Source organism: Mirounga leonina, unplaced genomic scaffold (genome assembly GCF_011800145.1).
Source record: "Mirounga leonina isolate KUSES-001 unplaced genomic scaffold, KU_Mleo_1.0 Mir_91, whole genome shotgun sequence".
NCBI lineage: Eukaryota > Metazoa > Chordata > Mammalia > Carnivora > Phocidae > Mirounga > Mirounga leonina.
The window spans coordinates 33316581-33336007 of NW_023270839.1; the positions used below are offsets into that span (position 1 = coordinate 33316581).

The 19427-nt window shown below is 44.6% G+C and overlaps 1 protein-coding gene across 6 annotated transcripts in view; it reads right to left on the minus strand.

The window, feature by feature from the left end:
- LOC118003322 overlaps nucleotides 1-19427 on the minus strand; it is a 130385-nt gene that overhangs the window by 38529 nt on the left and 72429 nt on the right. The window contains exons 1-2 of one of the 6 annotated variants that reach the window (XR_004677313.1): nucleotides 4580-7193; nucleotides 1922-2257 (exon numbers count right to left, since the gene is read on the minus strand). The exons of 3 other annotated variants lie outside the window; for them this stretch is intronic. Coding sequence is in view for 1 of the 3 variants with exons in the window: in XM_034994217.1 (XP_034850108.1) it covers nucleotides 2045-2257 (213 nt within the window). In the remaining 2 variants the exon portion in view is untranslated. Of the gene's footprint in view, nucleotides 1-1921; nucleotides 2258-4245; nucleotides 7194-19427 lie in introns of those variants that run through there. 2 more of the 6 variants (XR_004677314.1, XM_034994217.1) reach the window with 2 other exon arrangements.

The window sequence follows — 19427 nt, forward strand, 5'->3', positions numbered from 1 at the left end:
TCTCTCATTTGGAGTGCCAATAATATGAACCCACAGGAATGTCTTTCCAAGGACCTTACTCAGCAAACACACTGAACCCCCGAGGATTATTTTGCAATCTCTAGAATATCCTCCAGCTTTTCTTGGTGACTTCAGATTTTCTGCCCACTCCATGGCTGATGCCATTTGAGTTGCCAGAGTCTTCCAGCCTGACTATAAATTATACATTCCACACTGATATAGTTTTTTCTTTACAAGGTAGAAAATAACATTTCACAATTTTATACATAACATTCATTTTTATTTAACAGCTACCTTCATTAGATATTCATTGAAAAGAGGCTCATTGTAAGCAACAACTAGGTGGGGGGAAAGGGGTTGAGTATCTAGAATTTTGTATACCAAACTTCCAAACACATGAAGAATAGCAATCCTTTCGTTCCAGTAAACAACAAAATACACTGTAGGCGCATCAGAATAGGAAAGAGAAGATGTAATGGTAAATAAAAATGAAAAAAAAGGGGAGGTATCAACTAGCAGAGTAGTTGGATCCAAACTAATTAAAGATCCTTGAGTTGTTTTCACTCTTCCACCTTAGCAGGCTTCAGCCCCATGCCTGATTTCCAGAGAGTATCTCCACCACTATCTCCCTTCCTCTAGGAGAAGAAAGGCTGATTGGGAAAAGTTTCATTTTCATGGTTTCACTGACTTGCAAAATGTACTCAGCCTGGTAGTTTTATTTATAGGTTGGTGCATTTTGGTGCATTTCAAGCTACCTTTCTGGAGATCGTGGGAAGATAGTGCCCTGAGTATAACCTTTTGTTTAAAACGGAGGTTTCCAATTAGCATGCCAAATGCGATCATGTTGACTTAGTTATATTAGAATTTGTTTCAATACTGCAAAGAAGCTGTTTAAAAACCAGCCCAGGAATATTAAGAACCAGTGCTGGGCCAGGTCAGTGGGAGTGGTACCAAGTTAATGAAACAAGGAGATGGTGAGGCCCTGGGGGCTGGGCTGGGGGCTGAGTGAGACCACCTAAGAGAGGGCCAGGGCCTCGTCCTGTGGTCCAGAGGAGAGGCACAGGTCTAGGGAGCAGGGGAAACCAAGGCCCTAGAGAGACAGACAACGTGCCCTGCCCTCCCCCACTCATTTTAATATGGAAAAGCCAGTGTGATGCTAGAAGAGATTAAAAAGAATTTTACATTAAAACGGAGTCTAATTTTCATGAGACAGCAAAGAGTAGTGGAAATAACAGTGGGTGCTGAGCTCTCCTGCTTGCTGACTCTGGGGCCTCGGGCAAGCGGCTTTACCCACGTGGGTTTTAATTTTATAATTCACAAAAGGAAAAATTTAGAAGATAAAAATCAAAGGATTCTTCCAAGTCTTATACAGTCAGGCATTTTCCCCCAGCATTTTATTGGGAAAAATTTCAAGTCTATAGAAAAGAATCGAACTAACATCCATATACTCGTCGTGTTGGTTCTCAACATTTTGCTGTGTTTGCTTTAATTTTCTGTTGCTGTCTGTCTGTCTCCAACCATCTAGCAACCATCTATCCTCCATATAACCACAATATCACAGTCACATCTAAGAAAAATGACAATATCTAATTGTCTATATCTAATATCTAACTTGTATTCATATTTCTAATTATACCAAGTTCTTGCACTTGATTAGGTTTTTAGCCTTTAACATTTTAAGATACTAAACTCTTTCTTTTTTTTTAATTTATTTACATTCAGTCCAGTTATTTTGAAGAACACTTCACACTTTTTGGACACGGCTGTTTCCTCGTCGTGAGATCTTTTTATTTTTATTTATTTTATTTTATTTATTTATTTGACAGAGAGAGACACAGCGAGAGAGCAACACAAGCAGGGGGAGTGGGAGAGGGAGAAGCAGGCTTCCCACTGAGCAGGGAACCCAATGTGGGGGCTCAATCCCAGGACCCTGAGACCATGACCTGAGCCAAAGGCAGACGCGTGATGACTGAGGCACCCAGGCGCCCCCTCGTCGTGAAATCTTGCGTGTTCCTCTATCCCTATGTTTTCTGTAGGCTGGAAGTTAGGTCTGGTGACTTAGCGGATTCAAGTCAACACCTCTGGCAAGAATGCTTCTGGGGCCATTTGTGTTCTTCATATTGATTCGCACCAGAAGCCCTTTCATGTCAGATTGTCCCAGTATTCGTGATGTTAAGTTTGATCCATTGGTTAAGGTGGTGACGGCCAGGTCTCCCCAAAGTAAAGGCGTATTTTCTCCTCCTCTGTCGTCAGTAATCTGTGGGATAACACTTTGATGTCCTATGAACAAACCTCTTACCCGACTATTTTAGCACCATCAGAATCCTTACCTGAATCCTTTATTATGTTGGGTTTGTGGGGATTGCCTCATTTTACCCTCCCTTCTATATTTATTAGCTAACATTCTTCTGTAAAGATGAACTTTCCTTTTATTTTTTCTTCTCTCTCTCTCTTCCTCTCTCTGTCTCTCCGTCTCTCTCCCTCTCTCTACCTCTCTCTCTCTCTTCCACTCTGCGTGTGTCTCTCTCTGCCTCCCCGTGTTGTCCATTTTTCCTTCTTCCTCTCCTTCATATTACTATGGTCTCATGAATTTCCTTTATATTTAATTTGTAATCATTTACTCTCTTTATTCTTTTTGATGTCCAAATGGTCCCAAACTTGGCTAGGGAGAGCCCCTTTAAGATGGATCTTGTATCCTTTTCATAAGAACACATTGGTTTTTGAGTTCCTCCTTACTATCTAGCAATATAAAATATTTCTGATTCACTTCACATTTGCCCTCCCTGGATCTGAATTCAACCATTCTCCAAGGAGTCCTGTTTCCTTTTAATGGAGAATGATATTCACATCAAGAGCTGGGCAAGTAAGTATGCTCACTGCAACTAAGTGTCCTTACTTATAAGTCTTTTCAAGTGAGCAAAGCTAGGAAATGTATGTATATATTATACAAATACTATATATATATTCAAGAATTCATATATTCAAATTTAATACAGAAGCCTTTTAAAAAATTATTTTATTTTCATTTATTTTAAATTTTGATTTAAAATCTTGATTCCTAATAATATTTAAAGTTTTGATTCCTAATAATATTACTATATCTACTTCTTTGCTTTTTCCTACAATATTTATATATAGTTTCAAAATTATAATGTTAATATTCCTAATACCCAATAAACATACTAAAGCTTTAGATGCCACTGAATTCTTTTTGTTCTTAGAATATATCCCACTAAGGGATGGTCAGCCACTGTCCTCATATCAAAATTTACTTGAATCAATTCTTTTCTCTGTGTAACCACAGAGATATTGTATTTTATCAATACAATATACAGCTAGATTCATTTGGTTTTTATTGCATTCCAATTTAGATTTGCTTCTTTCTGTCCCTTTCAATTTACTTTTTCAAGTGTCTAAGACATTCACATGTCCCCATACTTATTCCTTCCACCTCAGTCCCACTTCTCCCCCTTGTAGGTTTTAATTTCTGATTTATTCTTCCCGTGTTTTTTTTTGCAAAATACACACACACACACTTTCTGTTCTTTCTGCACAAAGGATATCCTACTGTATACATTCTTGTACCTTGCTTCTACTCAACAATATGTCTAAAAGTTATTGCAAATCCACTCATAAAGATCTTCCTCATTAGTTTTCATGTATCACCAGGTATTTTCAGAGGCATATTTATGAAATGAGACATCATCGGGAAGCAAGAACCAAAAAGTACCTGACACCATGATAGAAGATTTCAAAATTGAAAACCGACTTTGAGATCCAGTGAACCAATTTCCCCACTTTACAGTTGTGGCCACTGAGACTAGAGGGGGAAAATGACCTTCCCCCACCTTTCTTTCTACACTATATTATGTGACCCAAATCAGAGTGGCTATCTTTTAACATGTGGCTATTTTAGCTGCAAGGATCGGCCCAGGGATGAACATACAACCTGATCCAAGCCACTGAGAGTACCTTTTAGGGGCTGTAAAAGTTAGAACTAGGGCAGGGGGAGTCTTTTCCTCTCTGGTAGCAAAGCTCTGAGCATCAGAGCCTGAAGCTGCTGGTAGCCAGATCCCCTGTTGAGCAGAGAAAGTTTATCTGTACTCGGAAAACAAAGTCAACAAGTAATGATCAAGAGAGGGACCTGACGGGGCTTGAGTCCCTATGCATCATAGGCCAGCTCCACCTTCACCTTTCCCACACTGGGACCTGAAAAATGACATGACCATCAGTGGACTAACTTACCTCCTCAAAAGGTGGGGGTGATGATAACTGGCAATAATTGTAGTACCAAAAGAATGTAGAGTTAGAAAATAGCCCGGCACAGGAACAACAGAGAAAGAGGGGGTGCCCGAGTAAGAATTTCTGCCGTGCTCCATAGTTCATGGTTCAAAATGTGGACTGTAGCTGGAGAACTGTTTCTCCTTCCCACTCCATGCCAGCCCTTTACTCACCAGCAACGCTGGGGATTCCAGAAAACGCCTTGGTCTCTCCCCCAGAGGGGCTACCCACAGAAAGGAGTTTGCCGGTTTCCTCTACCCAACCTCCCCATCCTACTTCCGCTTTGCTAATTACTTACCAAGAAGGCTTCGAGAGCCAGGAGGGTTTCGATTGTCTATGCCCTTCACAACAGTGACCTTTGAGTTAACAGAACTGCCTTAAGTTGGTTGTCTTCATAGTCTGTTTCATCAAACAATCACCAATCTCCCATTGCCTGCCCCAGTTCTGTGGCAAATGGAAGTTTCATCTTTCACAAACTACGGATATTGCTTGCTTTCTTTTTCCAGAAGGGGGACAAAGGTTTAGCCTAGCCTTAAGTCCCAGAGGAAGCAGAGATTTGTTTCAGTTGTTTTGATTTGAAAAATCGCCCTACCCCCTCCCACCCCTGCCCCACCCAGCCCTGTGGTGCTGTTCAAAAAAGATCCCACCAAAAACTTCCACATACTGGGGCCTTTGCATTTCTTACAGATGAAGGGTCTTCTGGCCATCATACCCTGGTTCTTCCTAGACAAGAGGCATAACTCCATTTGGGTAAGTCACTGTTAGGGGCTTGAGCATGGGCATTTTCCTAGTGATGAGACCTCAAAATTCTCCAGGATTTTAGGTGAAACGTTGACCACTGCCTGCAGGAAGATCATAAAGAAGTGGAAAACACCACTTTAAACATCAAACCCTTGATTATAATATTAATTTGCAAAACAAATTCCATGAGCTTCAACTTCTGCATCCATAAGATGAAGAAAAAGAATGCCTACCTCACACGGATGTTCTGCTCAGGGAATGCTGATTAAGTGAATCACTGAACTAATTAATTTGCTGAATAGAGGCATCAGAGTTCTGGGTTGCAAGCAATAGAAACTCAATAGAACTTACTTAAAGAGAAAGGGAATCTACAGACAAGACACCAGGAAGCTCACAGAACTGGCCAGAAGCAGAAGAGCCAGCCCAAGAGTGTGGGAACCAGAAGACAACGAAGGTCTTGCAAACAGAAAAGAGTCCCTTGGGTTCTGACGTGCCCCACTGCTGCTGGGCCTTCAACACCACGTCACCCCACTCACCCAGTGCTACTCTTCTGTGGGAAAAATAAAAATCGAAATAGGTCCCATTCTACCTGTCTGGGTCTCCTAGCTTCACCGCATAATGGTTGAAAAATGTCTGACTGTAACCATGTGAAGGAATTACTGCAATTTTGAAATGACCATTTCTTCCACATCCTGAGGAATTCATTTCAAATTGAGTCTACACTTGTATATCTGCCAGGGACTTGAGCACTTCTTCAGTCCAAAAAAAAAAAAAAAAAATGATGGAGGGACAGACATGTCAATGGACAGAAAGATAAATAAAAAGATAATCTCATTTAAAAAATAGCTGAAGGAAAATATGTCTCAGGCACCTGACTTAAGCAAGTGAGGACATTTGGACAATGACTTCTACTCTAAGCGTTCTGGCACCCAGGACTTGGAGGAAAATGTGATGGATTATGTGGTTTTAATTTTCCTTCTCACACCAGAATTTTCTCTCTAGAGACAAAATGTTTTCTGGCAATAATCTCATGCAGAAGATTTTCATTTGGGTTTGACATGAAAGGTGTTACATGAGCTAGTAGACAGTATTGCCAGTTACGATTTCACAAACCCAGGAAGGTTTTTGAAATGGATGCACCTCACGTGAAGTATTTTCTGAAGGCACACTGTATCTCGGAAATGTTTCTGACAGCCCCCCAGAGACAGGGCCCACATGCGTTGGCTCCTCCAAGGTCGCCCCCGCCCCCCCACATGCAGCCTGCTGGGTCTGGAAGTCCACCTGCAGTGGGCTTCCCCTTTCCCAGGTCAGATGTGCAAAACCAATCTCCAAACATGGCCCCAAGGTACGGCAGGTCCTCCATGGGCTTAGGCCTCAGACTCCAGACAGGAGAGGGCAGACTGCCCCTTCGTTCTGGAAGGTTTAAAACCCAATGTGTTCTCTTGCCCAGACAGCATAGCCTCAGCAGCAGGAGTATCTGCAGATGGAAAGGCTTTTTTTTTCTTCTTTTGTCTTTCTTTTTCCAGGAGCTCAGCGGCTGCCCCAACTCCCATACCATAACAGAACCTCTGTTACCTGGGACGCAGTCTGCCAGCATCGTGGAGGCTTGTCAGAAACTGCATCACCGAGGGTGGGAAGGGCATAGAAGCCAAGAGGTAAGCCCTACATCTTTACATGACACAGGAGAGAGTTGCGGGAGGCACTGGGAGCCTGAAAACCGCAGTGAGTTTGAATGCTGATAAAAATGACCAAAATGCTGGAAACCTCAACTTCATTTCAAAAAAAGGTTTGAGACAGGTGTGGTTTGTTTTTTGTTTTTTGGGTTTTTTTTCCATTTTAGGAAGAGATCAAGATGAAGGCACAAATAAAATCAGGTTAGTGAGATGAAGAGTGCCATCAAAGTGGTTTTCCAGAAATGCATGCCACGTGATCCCGTCCGTACAAGCTGGCTGAGCCCTGCCTGAAGAGCAAGCCAGCTCTCTGTGCGGCTGTGTAGAGAGGGGGGCTAGGGTGAGGTGTGGAGAAGGGGCCCGGACCCCGAGCTGGAGAAGGAACAGCAGAGGCCTGGATGGACAGACGACGTTCACCTTTCTTGGAAAGGACCATGTTTTCTCATGCTCCATCTTCAACAGACTGAACTCTACTTCCTCAGGAGCAGGTGTAGACCTTACTGTCCCAGATGCTTTCCCTGCTGCAGCCCCGTACCCCCACCCCCACTTGACCACCCCCTACCCGGACCCCATCCTTCTGGGCTCCCAGAACACTTCTCACACCTTTCATTCAGTGCGGCCAGATGCCTGCCTCTTACTGAAGGAACATCAGTCACAAGAGCACGTGGAAGAGAAGATAAAGTGTTTATGCTCGCCCCCCCCACCCCCCGCCCCGTGACGGGGAAGAGGGGCAGGGAGATACAGGATTCTCCTCTCCCTGGAATCAGATTGTTCCTAAAACTAGACCTGAAGTTGTCATTATTTCACTCAGGCCAGAGGACCTAGATGGACGGTGGGATGTGGGGGGCAGGCCTCCCCTCTTCTTGCCCCCACGCCCCTTACTCCTCCCATTTCCAATTAGCTCTAGCTGTTCCCTCTGTGGCAACAAGGCCAGGTCCCACCCACACTCGCCATGGCTCCCCCACCCCCCAGAACCCCACAAGCAGTCTAGGCCCAGTGTCCCTTCTCCTCTGGTGCAGGTGACTTTCATCTGGTGTGGGGACAGAGAGCCTAGGGGCCTGGGCAGAGAGTGTGAGGGGCTCATGGGAGGGCCAGCACACTGAGAGGGAATCAGAATTCCTGGGGATATTCCAGGGAAATTCAGTCCTGGCAGCCAGGGGCTAGGAAGTAAAATCTGGAAACTTTGTCTTCAATTTACAAGTGATGATAATGCCCCTGAGACTAACATCTGGATAACAAAGCATATGCACGTGCACACACACACACACACACAGAGTATTTGACTCTTACACCAAACTGATGACATACATAATTATTATCTCAACCTTACAGACCCGGAAACCCAGCCCTAGGGAAGTGAAATGACTTCCCCCAAAAAGGAGCAAAATGCTTAAGTGAGGTTTGAGTCTTCTGCTCCCACAAAGTATGTTGATGATAAAACAATCCATGAATTTTAGCAATTATTTCACATGCTGAAGAATTAACAAAATAAACGTAGAAAACATAACATAAAGGATCTACCTGTGTAAAAGAAATTACAATTAAGTCCCCCAATGTGAACTAATAACAGTCAAACTCAATGTGATAATGGTTATAATGAACCATGTCTGATTAATAAATTTTTTAGATCTTATTTGATTATTATAATCTAAGACCTATACACTTATGATATTTTCACAAATTATGCACTTCACAGTGTCAGCTTATAATGTTCTTATATTCCCTAAGAGATTAAGGTAATCAATTATTTTATAAGGTTTCACAGGCTTATCGTACTTCACAGGATGAGATATAAAGCAAATATAAAAACTTGTCTTTGCTTCACATTGACCTTGCATTCCAAACAGGAAGGACCACAGTATCATATGAGGCCAATTGGTATCTTTATAATTTGGCTTTTAAGATTGAATTCCTAAAAGGAAGGCTCTCAGCACACACAAAAAATGAAGTTAGGGTGGGTGGTCAAGACTGAATTTACGTACACCGCCACCAGGTGGAGGCAGAGTGCCATGGGTTGTGGAGTCGGCCAGGCTTGCTGGAGAATTTGCTAAAATTGCAGATGATGGTTCTAGGTTCAAGCCCTAGAGATTTAAAATCATACATGTTTCTATTTCTTATTTATTAGAAACATTTGCTGAAATAGCAAAATGCAAACAAACTATTAACAAACATTATATTTTATTTTATTTTTTTATTCATGAGAGACAGAGCGAGAGAGAAAGGCAGAGGGAGAAGCAGGCTCCCAAGGAGCAGGGAGCCCGATGCGGGACTCGATCCCAGGACCCTGAGATCATGACCTGAGCCGAAGGCAGACGCTTAACCATCTGAGCCACCCAGGCGCCCACAAACATTTTAAATAGCACTTTAGAGGGGTTTTATAAATGAGAAGTACACTTTCATTTTCCCCTTTACCTCTTAAGGTTCCTTTTCTCACACATACTTTCCAAAAAAATTATTGGCTCCTCCTTATGTTGCTTTCATGAGAAACCCCTCAAATCTCTGGATTGTTTGGCAAAAACTTCCAAAGCTCCATTTCAGGCTATGACCTATCTCCCTGTCTCCCAGCTAGTACAAGAACAAATGGTGAAGGACATTTGGAGGGTGGTGATGAGGAAGGTGATGGAGAGTGACCAGCTGTCCTGGTTTGTCTTAATCGGTCCCAGGAAAGCCCCTTAGTCCCAAGAAAACCAAAAAATAGATACAACTTTCCATTTCAGACTCTCTGCTCAAAGACCTTCATTTCTTTCCATTGGGGAAAAAAAGGCAAAATACCCCCACCCCTTGCTGAACCCCGCAAATTCCAGGTAGAAAAGCCCTCCTTTAGCATGAGTCTTTGCTGCTGGGCAAAGACCAGCACCTATTAATGAGGAAATGCTCTTTAAAAATGGAGATTTGGGGGGCGCTTGGGTGGCTCAGTCGTTAAGCGTCTGCCTTCAGCTCGGGTCATGGTCCCGGGGTCCTGGGATCGAGCCCCACATTGGGCTTCCGGCTTGGCTGGAGGCCTGCTTCGCCCTCTCCCACTCCCCCTGCTTGTGTTCCCTCTCTCGCTATCTCTCTCTGTCAAATAAATAAATAAAATCTAAAAAAAAAAAAAATTAAAAATGGAGATTTGGTAAGAATTACCTTCAAACCCTGCAAAGAAGAACCCAGAGATGCTGACCATGGAGGCAACGTCACAGTAGGAGGGCAGGGCCATCTCGCCCCGAGGCCCCCGGTGGGTACAGACAATGAACAAAGGCAACACATGGCACAAACACTATTAGAACAACACATTTATTTATTAAATCTGAGGCTGGGAAACTGAAGACAGCTGAGAAATATGGTTGAGTTCCTAACTTGGTGATGAATAAGCAGGCTCTAGTCTACAACTGCACAGTTGTGAGACTGCCGTATGTTATGTAAATAGCTGTGGGGCCCTTTAAGAAAAGAAATGGTGTGAAGACAAAGCTCTTTTGTACTACTGACTGAGGCCTACCTGATCTTCAGAGAATAAAAGAAAGGTCACCTGGATAGAGTTGCCAGATAAAATACAGGATGCCCAGTTCCTTTTAAATATCAGATAAACAATGAAAATGTTTTGGTATAAGTATGTCCCAAATACTGTATAGGACATACTTATACTAAATGTACTATCCGTTGTTTACCTGAAGTTCAAATTTAACTGGATTTTTATTTGCTGAATCTGGTAACCCTAAACCTGGGAACAAGAGGAAAGACCTGCGAGATGGGAGTGATGTAGGAAAGATGTTAGGGTTCAAAGCCAAAGGCCAAGAAAGAAATCTTGAGATGTCTTTGGTGCAAAAAGGTGGTTTTATGAAAGCACGGGAACAGGACCCGTGGGCAGAAAGAGCTGCACTGGGGTCGTGAGGAGTGGCCCATTATATACTTTCAAGTTGGGAGGGGGTTAGGGATAGCATAAGTCTCTAAGGAATTTTGGAAGCAAGGTTTTCAGGACCATGAGGAGGCTAGCTCTTTTGGGGAAAAGGTCATTTATTGCCATCTAATAAAACCTTAGTCATGAGACCCTTCAGATATATATCGGTGGGCCATATGCTTGGGGGATGATTGCCAACATGTATCTTGGGGGGTAGAGATAAAGGAAATTTCTAAAGGAATTTTTATATGTTAAAGTAGATTTACATGATCCTGGGGGTGGGTAGTGGGGCTAGGATTGCCTTTTGCCCTTAGCAAAGTGTCAACATCAAGGCAGTTGAGTCCCTAGAGGAATGTCACTCTGCCTGTTTCAAGGACTCGTCAATGCGCTGTAGGTAGTAAGGAAATTTAATAATTTCTCTCTTGCCTTTGTTTCCCACATCAGGAGGGGAGTGTTGTCACTAAGACAAAGGAACAGGAAGTTGGACAAACATCAGCTTGCCCATGAGGAGCAGCTCCATCATCAGAGAGCCCAGGAGTGTGGAGAAGAAATGTTGGATTCCATGCAGAAGCTCCAAAGAGGCCCTCCAAAAAGCTTCAACGTTTTCTGGTTTGCTTGTTTATGCTGGAGTGAATGATCAGGCATTGAAAACTATTTTATTGGCTGTGTTGGGGCATATAATGTTCCCTTTTAAGTGGTGGAAGGCCGGCCTTTCAAAAGAGGTGACAAAGTTCTTCTGATTAAAGACCCACACAAAAGAAAGGAATGGGGAGTGGGTGGAAGGATGAAAGAACAGGAGGGAATAATGGAAGGAGACTGCAGCTGATTTCTAGAAGGTGGGGAGCAGGTGGGTGGAGAAGGAAGCAGGTGGAGCTTGCAGGGGGACCTAAATTCAGAACGGCCAGGCACACCAGAGGAAAGGAAGTGGGCTTTGTCATCAAGGAGTGGAAACCTACAACCCCCGGCCCGCACCAGCAGCTGGCAGAGAGTCCCTGGCCAGGGGATCTGTGCCGGAACTGAAAGGGAGAGGGGTCAGTTTCTAAGACTAGAAACTGCAGGTCCAGCTGAGGATAGGAGCAAGTCATCTGGGCTGAAAATAGTAGGAGTGATTGAAAGTCTGCAGAGGGAGTGATTGGGACTCCGACATCTTCCTCTGCCCTCTGCCGGGGACACTGAGTGTGGGCCCAACCCCAGCCCCAACCAGGGGAGAAGTTTCCTCCCCAGAGAAAGGGAATGGCCTCAGAGGAAGGACCTCCACGTGCCTCCCGCCCTCTGCCCCAATACACAAACATAACTCACAGAACTTCCAATCAGTTTACTTATGCCACAATCTTAAACATAAACAGACAACCAAGGATCATCAACCATTGAAGGGAATTTCCTACCCTTCCCGGGAAGCCCCCCTCCCCTACCTGAAAATTACCAAAATAGACAGGGAAAAAAAAAAAAAACAACTATGTGAGGGGTGCCTGGGTGGCTCAGTTGGTTAAGCGTCTGCCTTCGGCTCAGGTCATGATCCCAGGGTCCTGGGATGGAGCACCGCATTGGGTTCCCTGCTCAGTGGGGAGTCTGTTTCTCCCTCTCCCTCTGGCCCTACCTCTCTCCTTCTCTCTGTCTCTCTTGCTTTCTCTTTCAAACAAATAAATAAAATCTTTTTAAAAAATAAGCCATATGAACAGGTAATAATGTCAAACACGGGGGAAAAAACTTTGAAACTTCTCATTATATCCTTAAATATGCAAGAAAACATTACCTACTCTTCCTCCTGTTAAAAAGAAAAGCAGCCCCCAAATGCAAGCATTTATGCTAGGCCCTGTCACCAAACTGGGGCTTAATACCGAACCTAATTACAGTTTCAGCCTCCCCTAGAAACGCAGTCTGAACTGGTCAGTCAGGAATTTTCTGGTCAGCTGCAATGAGGTCAATCCTTCACATGGGCCTTCTCCATCCCCCAAAGGAAGATGAGGTAATTCACCTAATGAGACCCCCGTCCTTTCCCCTAAGGGAAGATGACTTGGCCTGAAACAGTCCTTTCCTTGCTTTGGCTAGTAACTTCTTGCCCCAAACTCCTTCCTGTGAAATCCTCCCATTTTGTCCAGCTCCGGGGAGCATATCTCTGCTTGCTGGCTGAATGGGATGCTGCCCCATTCATGAAGTGTTTAAGAAAGCCAATTAGATCTTCCAATTTACTCGGATTGAATCTTGGTTTTTAGCATCCCCCCAAAAGAAAATACAATTAAAGTGAAACAACTGTAGAAAAAATACTCTTGGAAATTTTAAGCATGTTTCCAAAATAAAAACTCAATAGAAGGCTTAACCTATAAAGAAAGGGTCTCTCTCCCAAAGTAGAACAAAAAAGACAAAGACGTGGGTAATACGACAAGAAAATATAAAAGCCATAGAGAATCGATTCAGGAAGACCAATATTCACCTAAGAGATATTTCAGAAAACAGAGAACCGCGAAAAAAACTATCAAAAAATGATACTGAAAAATTCGCCTAACTGAATCATAAGAGCTAACAGGTATTGGGTGTTTCTTATGTGTTTTATAAATATTAACTCCTTTAATCCTCCCAGGAACCCGATGAGGTAGCTACTATTATTATCCCATCCTACAGAGAAGGAAGCTGAAGCGCAGAGAAGTGGAGAAACCGCCCGGGGCTAGGATTCAAACCCGGAGCCCACGCTCGGGAATTCGGTGTGCTTTAGTCTGGGTGGCCCATGGACCGCACAGGTGTCCTCGCTGCCTCTTCACCCCAAGTGCAGCTGCAGGCAGGCAAGAATGAGGGAAGGGAGGGAGGGAGAGAGGCAGGAAAGGAAGGAGAACAAACACAGAGCTCGCCTAGGCTGGCCCTGGGTGCGCGACAAAGTGCGTCTCAGCCTCTCAGCCACCCAAACCCGAGGAAGCAGGAGACTTGATCTCCCGCCTCGCATTTCCACTGGTCGTGCATGCCCCTGGGCCTTCTAGCCTCCCCCTCCCGGGCCCTTCGTGGCTGCTCCATCCGGCCTCCCAGGGGCCGCGAGGGAAGCCAGATCGCGCTGCAGCAGCCCAAGAGCCCACGGTCCCCCAGCAGGTGGGCGCGGGCCAGCGGGGCACCCAGATGCTTGCGCGTCGGGCCCCTGCTCGGGAGCCGGTAGCACACGCGGGTGCCGAGCGGACCCCCGGGGTCCCGTGCTCCAGGGGGAACAAGGAATTCCTGGGGCCGGTGGGGGTGGGGCAGGCCGAAAGGCAGGTGGCCTGAGGAATGAGGAGAGACCTGTTGAGTCAGGCCTGCCGGGGACAGGAGGCCCGGGAGCCCCTGCCACTGAGGGCTTGGTGTGGACAGAGACAGAACGTCGATGGAAACCTCCACTTTGAGGCAACCCCCCTTTGAGGCCTTGAAGAATGTCGGGGGGACGCCAGTGATCTTCCCAGATGGCCGTCAGTAAGTGGCAGCCAGGAGAAGTGGGGGAGACCCACGGGTGGATAGGGCACCCTTCCCTAGGGGAGTCCGGAGACCGGATCGCTGACGACAACAGCTTCAATACAGCCAGAACCTCGCTGAGCTGCTGCCTTGGGCCAGGACTACTCCAAATACTACATCTGTGTCACCTATGTTCATCCTCACAGCACTATCACCAGGCTCTCCATGATTTCACAGACAAAAACGCTAGCACAGAGAGGATCAGCCCCTTCACCAGCACCATAGCTGGCCTGTGGGGGAGCCAGGGTCTGAATCGGGGCCATCTGACCCTGGTGTCAGGATGCTTCGCCATCGCAGTGATCAGCCAATAAATGAAACAGGCTTCCCACCATGTGAAAATTTGGAACGCCAAGAATAAAAAGATGATCCTACAAGCTTCCAGGGGAACCAAGTGCAACAGAATGAGAATCAGAATGGTACTAGTCTTCTTAGCAGCAACCCGAAACAGTGGGGAACTAGTGCAACAACTTCAAAATTTTAAAGATGATACATTTTTAACCCAGGATTTTACATCCAAATTGTTGATCAAGTATGAAAAGAGGATTAGACTCAGCAAAATGAACGTCCTTTCTTAGAAAGCGACTAGAGGATATGCACCAGCAAGACCAAGACATAAGCCAAGAAAGAAAGAGGAAGACGTGGCCTCCTGAAAACAGTAAATCCGACCTAGAACCATTAAGAGAAGATGCCAGGTTGGGGCACCTGGGTGGCTCAGTCGGTCGAGCATCTTCCTTCAGCTTGGATCATGATCCCACGGTCCTGGGATGGAGCCCCACTTTGGGCTCCCTGCTGAGCAGGGAGCCCGCTTCTCCCTCTGCCTGCGCTCCCCCTGCTTGTGCTCTCTCTCTCTGTCAAATAAATAAATAAAATCTTTAAAAAAGAAAAAAAAAAGAAGATGCCAAGTTGATGACGGTGTGGCAGGACTACAGAAGCTCCATTCCACAATAGAGCAGGAAGAGACAGGGCTTCATGAAGGAGCTTCCAGAAAAAAAGGGGACCCAATAAGGATAGAGGAGATGATGGAGCACGTGACAAGAAGATGCAATCTGCGGTGCATAATATTTGCAGTTATAATGATGCAAACACTAACTATGGATATAACTAAAAGCCTGAGAAAATTTGGGGGAGAGGATGAGGAGGGAAAAGTGGAAATATTAAATCTTCATCTCGTATAACATTTATAAATTTAAAAATTGCAATATATGCACTGTCTTTAAACATGGGAAGGTAACTGCCAGAGAAAGCTGAGAAAATTTCAAAGCAGTTCAAAGCAAAAAGATGGGCAGCTGGTGTAGGGCTGGGCAGGGAACCATGTTTTGTATTATAAGCATTTTAGCACTATCTAATTTCTTAATTATGTATATACTTACTTAATTTTTTTAAAAAACCTTAAAACTTATTTTTTGAAGAGGCAAGCCCATGAGAGGAATCCATGCAATTAAGAACACAGCTCACGGGACGCCTGGGTGGCTCAGTGGGTTAAGCATCTGCCTTTGGCTCAGGTCATGATCTCAGGGTCCTGGGATGGATCAAGACCCACCTTGGCTCCCTGCTCAGCAGGGAATCTGCTTCCCCCCTCCAAGTGTGCATGTGCTCTCTCTCTCCCTCTCTCAAATAAGTAACTAAAATCTTTAAAAAATAAAAAAATACAACTCAGGGATCCCACAGGTTCTTTCCCCAATTTTGCTCCATGGCACTTGACCAGCTCTTTGTGAATCCCCATCCTTGACTCCTCACCTCTATCTCCAGTTTGCGCACCATCTTTAGTTTTGATTATCTGGTATATCCTCCGGTTCCCCATTCTGACATCCACCATCAGCTTGCTTTCTGTCATTGAGTTTGATATCTCAAACTCTCGCTTCCTCCCCACCCTTTCTGCCAACTTGTAACACAAGTGGCTGGGAAGCATGGCTTTAATCAAACAATTACAGGTATCCCCCGCTTTTTGAAAGTTCACGTTGCGCCACTTTGCTTTTAAGAAAAACCGACATTGGTACCAGGTTTTGCTGGAAAAAAGAAATGCGAAGGGGATTTTTGTTTCTACCAAAAAGGGGGGAAAGCAAAAACAGCCTTCAGCATTTGTGTTTGCGGTGAGCTGTTCCAGAGGCAGGGCGCGCTGCGGAGCAGCAAGAGTGGCGCCACCAAGCGCCTTCTTCGGGAACTACACGCAGCGTGTCAGCGTCAAGCTGTGGCAGCTTTGAACTGTGTGTGAGCAGCTGTGCTTTTCTCAATTTATTTTGCGCTTCCCTTAGCAAAATGTGTGCTAACGTATCAGAAAAGCCTAAAAAAGGTTAATTTTTAAGGCATGGGAATGCTCATTTTTTCCACATAAATTAATGGTAATTGTTTTTTTGCTTTTCACCATTTCTGCTTATGAAAGATTTCACAGGAAGCCTCTCTACTTTCAGAAAGCAGGAGAAACCTGTAAGGAAATATAACCTGTTGTAATTTTGTGACTCTGACCAAATCACCTCACTTCTCAGATCCCTTGTCTGTGAAGTGAGGGACTGAGTCTAGATGATCTTAAATCTCCTTGTACCTCCAACGTTCTATGGTTTGTACCCTGAACGTAAGGCTGAGTTGGCAGAGGTATATAAAAATAATTACAAAGGAAGTGATGTCATCTAGTCTATGATTAAGGAAAATAATTCTCTGAAAAGTCATATTGGATTCCGTTCACTTTAAAAAGAAATGTGAAGAGCGCCTGGGTGGCTCAGTCGTTAAGCATCTGCCTTCAGCTCAGGTCATGATCCCAGGGTCCTGGGATCGAGCCTCGTGTTGGGCTCCCTGCTCGGATGGGAGCCTGCTTCTCCCTCTCCCCCCTTCCCCTGCTCGTGCTCTCTCTCTCAAATAAATAAAGAAAGAAATCCTTAAAAAAAAAGAAAGAAAGAAAGAATGTGAAACTCTATACCTGAAACTCAAAGAATCAATGGTCCAGATCTGATTCAAGCTAAAAGTGAGCTTAAATGGAGAGCAGAGGGTCCCAAAGTCATGGTACTAGACAGTCTTGATCAAACTTCTCTTATGGGCCCTTTTATGAGAGAGGTATTCAAATCCATATCATAATGCCCAAGTGACCTCTTAATGCAAAGGAGGGAGTGTGGTTTTAATTCCCCAGCCCCTTGGGGAAGACAGAGGTTAGCTAGAAACAGACAACGGCAGAGGTTCCCATTAAGAAAGATGGGCCCAGATGACAAAGGAATAAAATAAGAGCCCCCCAAAATGCACACATTTCCCGTTAAAGGAAAGAAGGATTTCACTGTTACAGGCAAAGGTTTTTTTCTTTCTCTGAAGGTATACAACATCCAACTGTGAACTTGTTAAGTGGGTCTTGGAACCAAAAGAGAAATAATGGTGTGCATTTATAATTACTAATGGGGAAGATGTAAATGGCAGGCTTAGCATACCTTCTAGAGTTAGGGAGAAAATCTTGTTAGGTATATGAGATTCCAGAACCCTCATGTCACTTACTAGAGTAGATTTGATGGACCCTTGGAATTGTATTCCAGCAGGATGCACTGAGATCCATGGAGGTCAGTCCCTTGAAGTACTAATAATTCGTAAGTCTTTCAAAATACAAGAAATTAAGTAAATATTATATGTCTTGAAGTAGTACACACACATACGCACACACACATTCTGAGAAGCAAAAGAGAACTGAAGGCCAAAAGAAAAACAACAGAAATGAACCTTAAAAATCTTAAAGGAAAAAAGGAAATCAATAAGGATTCTCTGGCCTTTGCTAAAATGTAATTGATTTTTTTGACATAGATAACTCTATCCCTATAAATGGACTCATTCTTATGTTATGGCTTTGGACCCTAAACTGGGACACATGAAGACAAAATAATAAAAGCATTTCTTGGTGATGAAAAGTTTTCCACCTTGTATATATTCAATATACTCTTCTTGAACTAACAGGGGCTATTTACTGAAACTTCCTAATGTCAGGTATGTCACTCAGCACCTGACGTATTTTGGCCATTTCATAGCAATCCCCGTGACATATGAGCTCTGAGTGGTCACATTTGCAGATGAAGAAATTGGCATAGTGAGATTAGGGAACATGCCCAGGTCTCACAGCTAGTGAGTCCATGTTCTGAACTATGCTACTGCTGGTTGGTCCATCAACAATGGTGGGAGAAGTGACCCAACCCTGGCTAGAATTAGACATGATCATCTGGGGGGGTGCTAGTAACGAGAAATTCACAAGAAGTAGGGAAGCATTTAAGATCATAGAATACGGTGAGTTTTTAAAAATAAAGACTACGTGGGGCGCCTGGGTGGCTCAGTAGCTAAGCGTCTGCCTTCAGCTCAGGTCATGATCCCAGGGTCCTGGGATCGAGCCCCGCATCGGGCTCCCTGCTCAGCAGGGACCCTGCTTCTCTCTCTCCCTTTGCCCCTTACCCCCACCCATGCTCGCCCTCTCACTCTCTCTCAAATAAATAAAAAATAAAGACTACTTGATATTAGATATGAATTTCTAAATATTTAAACACCATTCGAGCATGAGCACTGATTGATTCAATAACCAGATGCCCGCCACATGACCGGTGGGTCATCCCAGGGACCTGAGAATTAACATCTCCTTGCAACTCTTTGATCTGTGAAAGAGGGCCCGGCACGGTGTAACAAAACAGCTTTTATACTCTAGGCCCAGGGAAGAGGATGTACCTCTCTGGCTTTCAGTGGAGGTTCAGAGGGTTCAGTGGGTGACCTGGGCCTCTGGGTGGGAAATTGCTGCCAGGCGCCTGTCCGAGAGACCCAGTGAAAAGGACCCTGTTCAGAACAGTAATGCACATTTGCCTACAGATCTTCCTAATTGAATAATAAGAGGAGCAGAATTAAAAGTTTCCTTCATCTCTCCAGCCCCAGAGGCCCTTATGCTCATCAAAGAGGTCATGAATGTCTACCTGAAGCTGGTCTAAGTGTGGGTCTGATATGTTGGGGTGGAAGGGAGTTCCCCACAAGCCCAAAAATGTGTTTGAAATCTCATATTTCATCTTCTAAAATCATGCTCATTTTTATTTCGTCCCCATAATGAATCCGTCCTTGACTTAAGACAAAATTTCCCTCCTGAAATATTCAGTAAATCTGACACTCCGCAGAGAGGCCCCATGATTGTCTGAAAGCTTTCCTGAAGCCCCGCTCAAACCCGAGTCTGATACCCCATGCACTTGTCCCTCAAATGAGAAGCAGGGCTGCTAGAGAGAGCTCTGTCTAGGGGCGTGGGGGGGCTGTGGCCCACACACCCCAGAGCCTGGCCAGCTGCCGATGCTCCCGACAAGCCAACGAAGACATGAATGAATGAATGAATGAATGAAGAAATGAACAGACAGAGGTGGTGACTCCTTGCACAGTATCACTTTTAAGGAGCCCTGTCCAAGTCCACTATG